This window comes from Habropoda laboriosa, unplaced genomic scaffold (genome assembly GCF_001263275.1).
Source record: "Habropoda laboriosa isolate 0110345459 unplaced genomic scaffold, ASM126327v1 scaffold54, whole genome shotgun sequence".
Lineage (NCBI taxonomy): Eukaryota > Metazoa > Arthropoda > Insecta > Hymenoptera > Apidae > Habropoda > Habropoda laboriosa.
Window position 1 is genome coordinate 313,406 of NW_017100156.1, and position 774 is coordinate 314,179.

A 774-nucleotide genomic window follows, 5' to 3' on the forward strand; every position below is an offset into this window, starting at 1 on the left:
AGTTTATAAAATTTATAAACATATTACTAAGAAAATTTGAATTTGAAGCAGACAAATTTGCAAAAAGTTTGGGACATGGGCAGGCATTAAAAAGTTCTTTAATTAAATTACAAACTGATAATCTTAATTATCCTCTATATGACAAATTGTATTCCCGTTGGCATCATAGCCATCCTCCACTTCTTGAAAGACTGGAAGCTATTGATAAAGAAGATTAATTACAAAATTATTTTTAAATTATGTATACCAGTTTAGTTCATCATAGTGATGACTATCAAACAGTTACATTATATTTTATAAGGATATAGTGCTTCTGTACTTTGTAATTGATGTAGCTTACTATATAATTAATTTGGTTTATTACACATTTATGATATAATTATTTTATAGTACAATGAAAAGAAGTTTATTCTAAACACAAATCGAGTTTACATTGTTAAAATTGAAAAATGCTAAAATCAAAAATTTTTTACTTTAAATTCACTGAATTTGTTAATATTTAAAATCAATTAGTTGGTTATTAAATTTTACTTCCATAAATTAGAAATGATTGCAATGATATATTTTATAAAAACAGTAATTCATTAATTTCAAAAAGTGTAATTTAATATTTAAAGTGATATTACAAAGCATTTTGGTCTTGAATGTATGGTAAAATAAGTATGATAATTATAAATAGCATTTATTTAAATTAGTGTATGAAATTTTAGTTTCTGTATACTTTGCTTAAATTTTAAGAATTCAGAAATGTATAATTAAAGTTTAATATTTAAA

General features: G+C 21.7%; 1 protein-coding gene across 1 annotated transcript in view; it reads left to right on the plus strand.

Moving 5' to 3' along the window:
* The window catches only part of LOC108576831 (CAAX prenyl protease 1 homolog), a 2,296-nt gene extending 2,078 nt beyond the window's left edge, over nucleotides 1–218 (plus strand). Inside the window, exon 6 of the mRNA XM_017939896.1 lies at nucleotides 3–218. Within this exon, the coding sequence (XP_017795385.1) occupies nucleotides 3–218 (216 nt within the window). The remainder of the gene's footprint in view (nucleotides 1–2) is intronic.
* The last annotated feature ends 556 nt before the right edge of the window (nucleotides 219–774 follow it).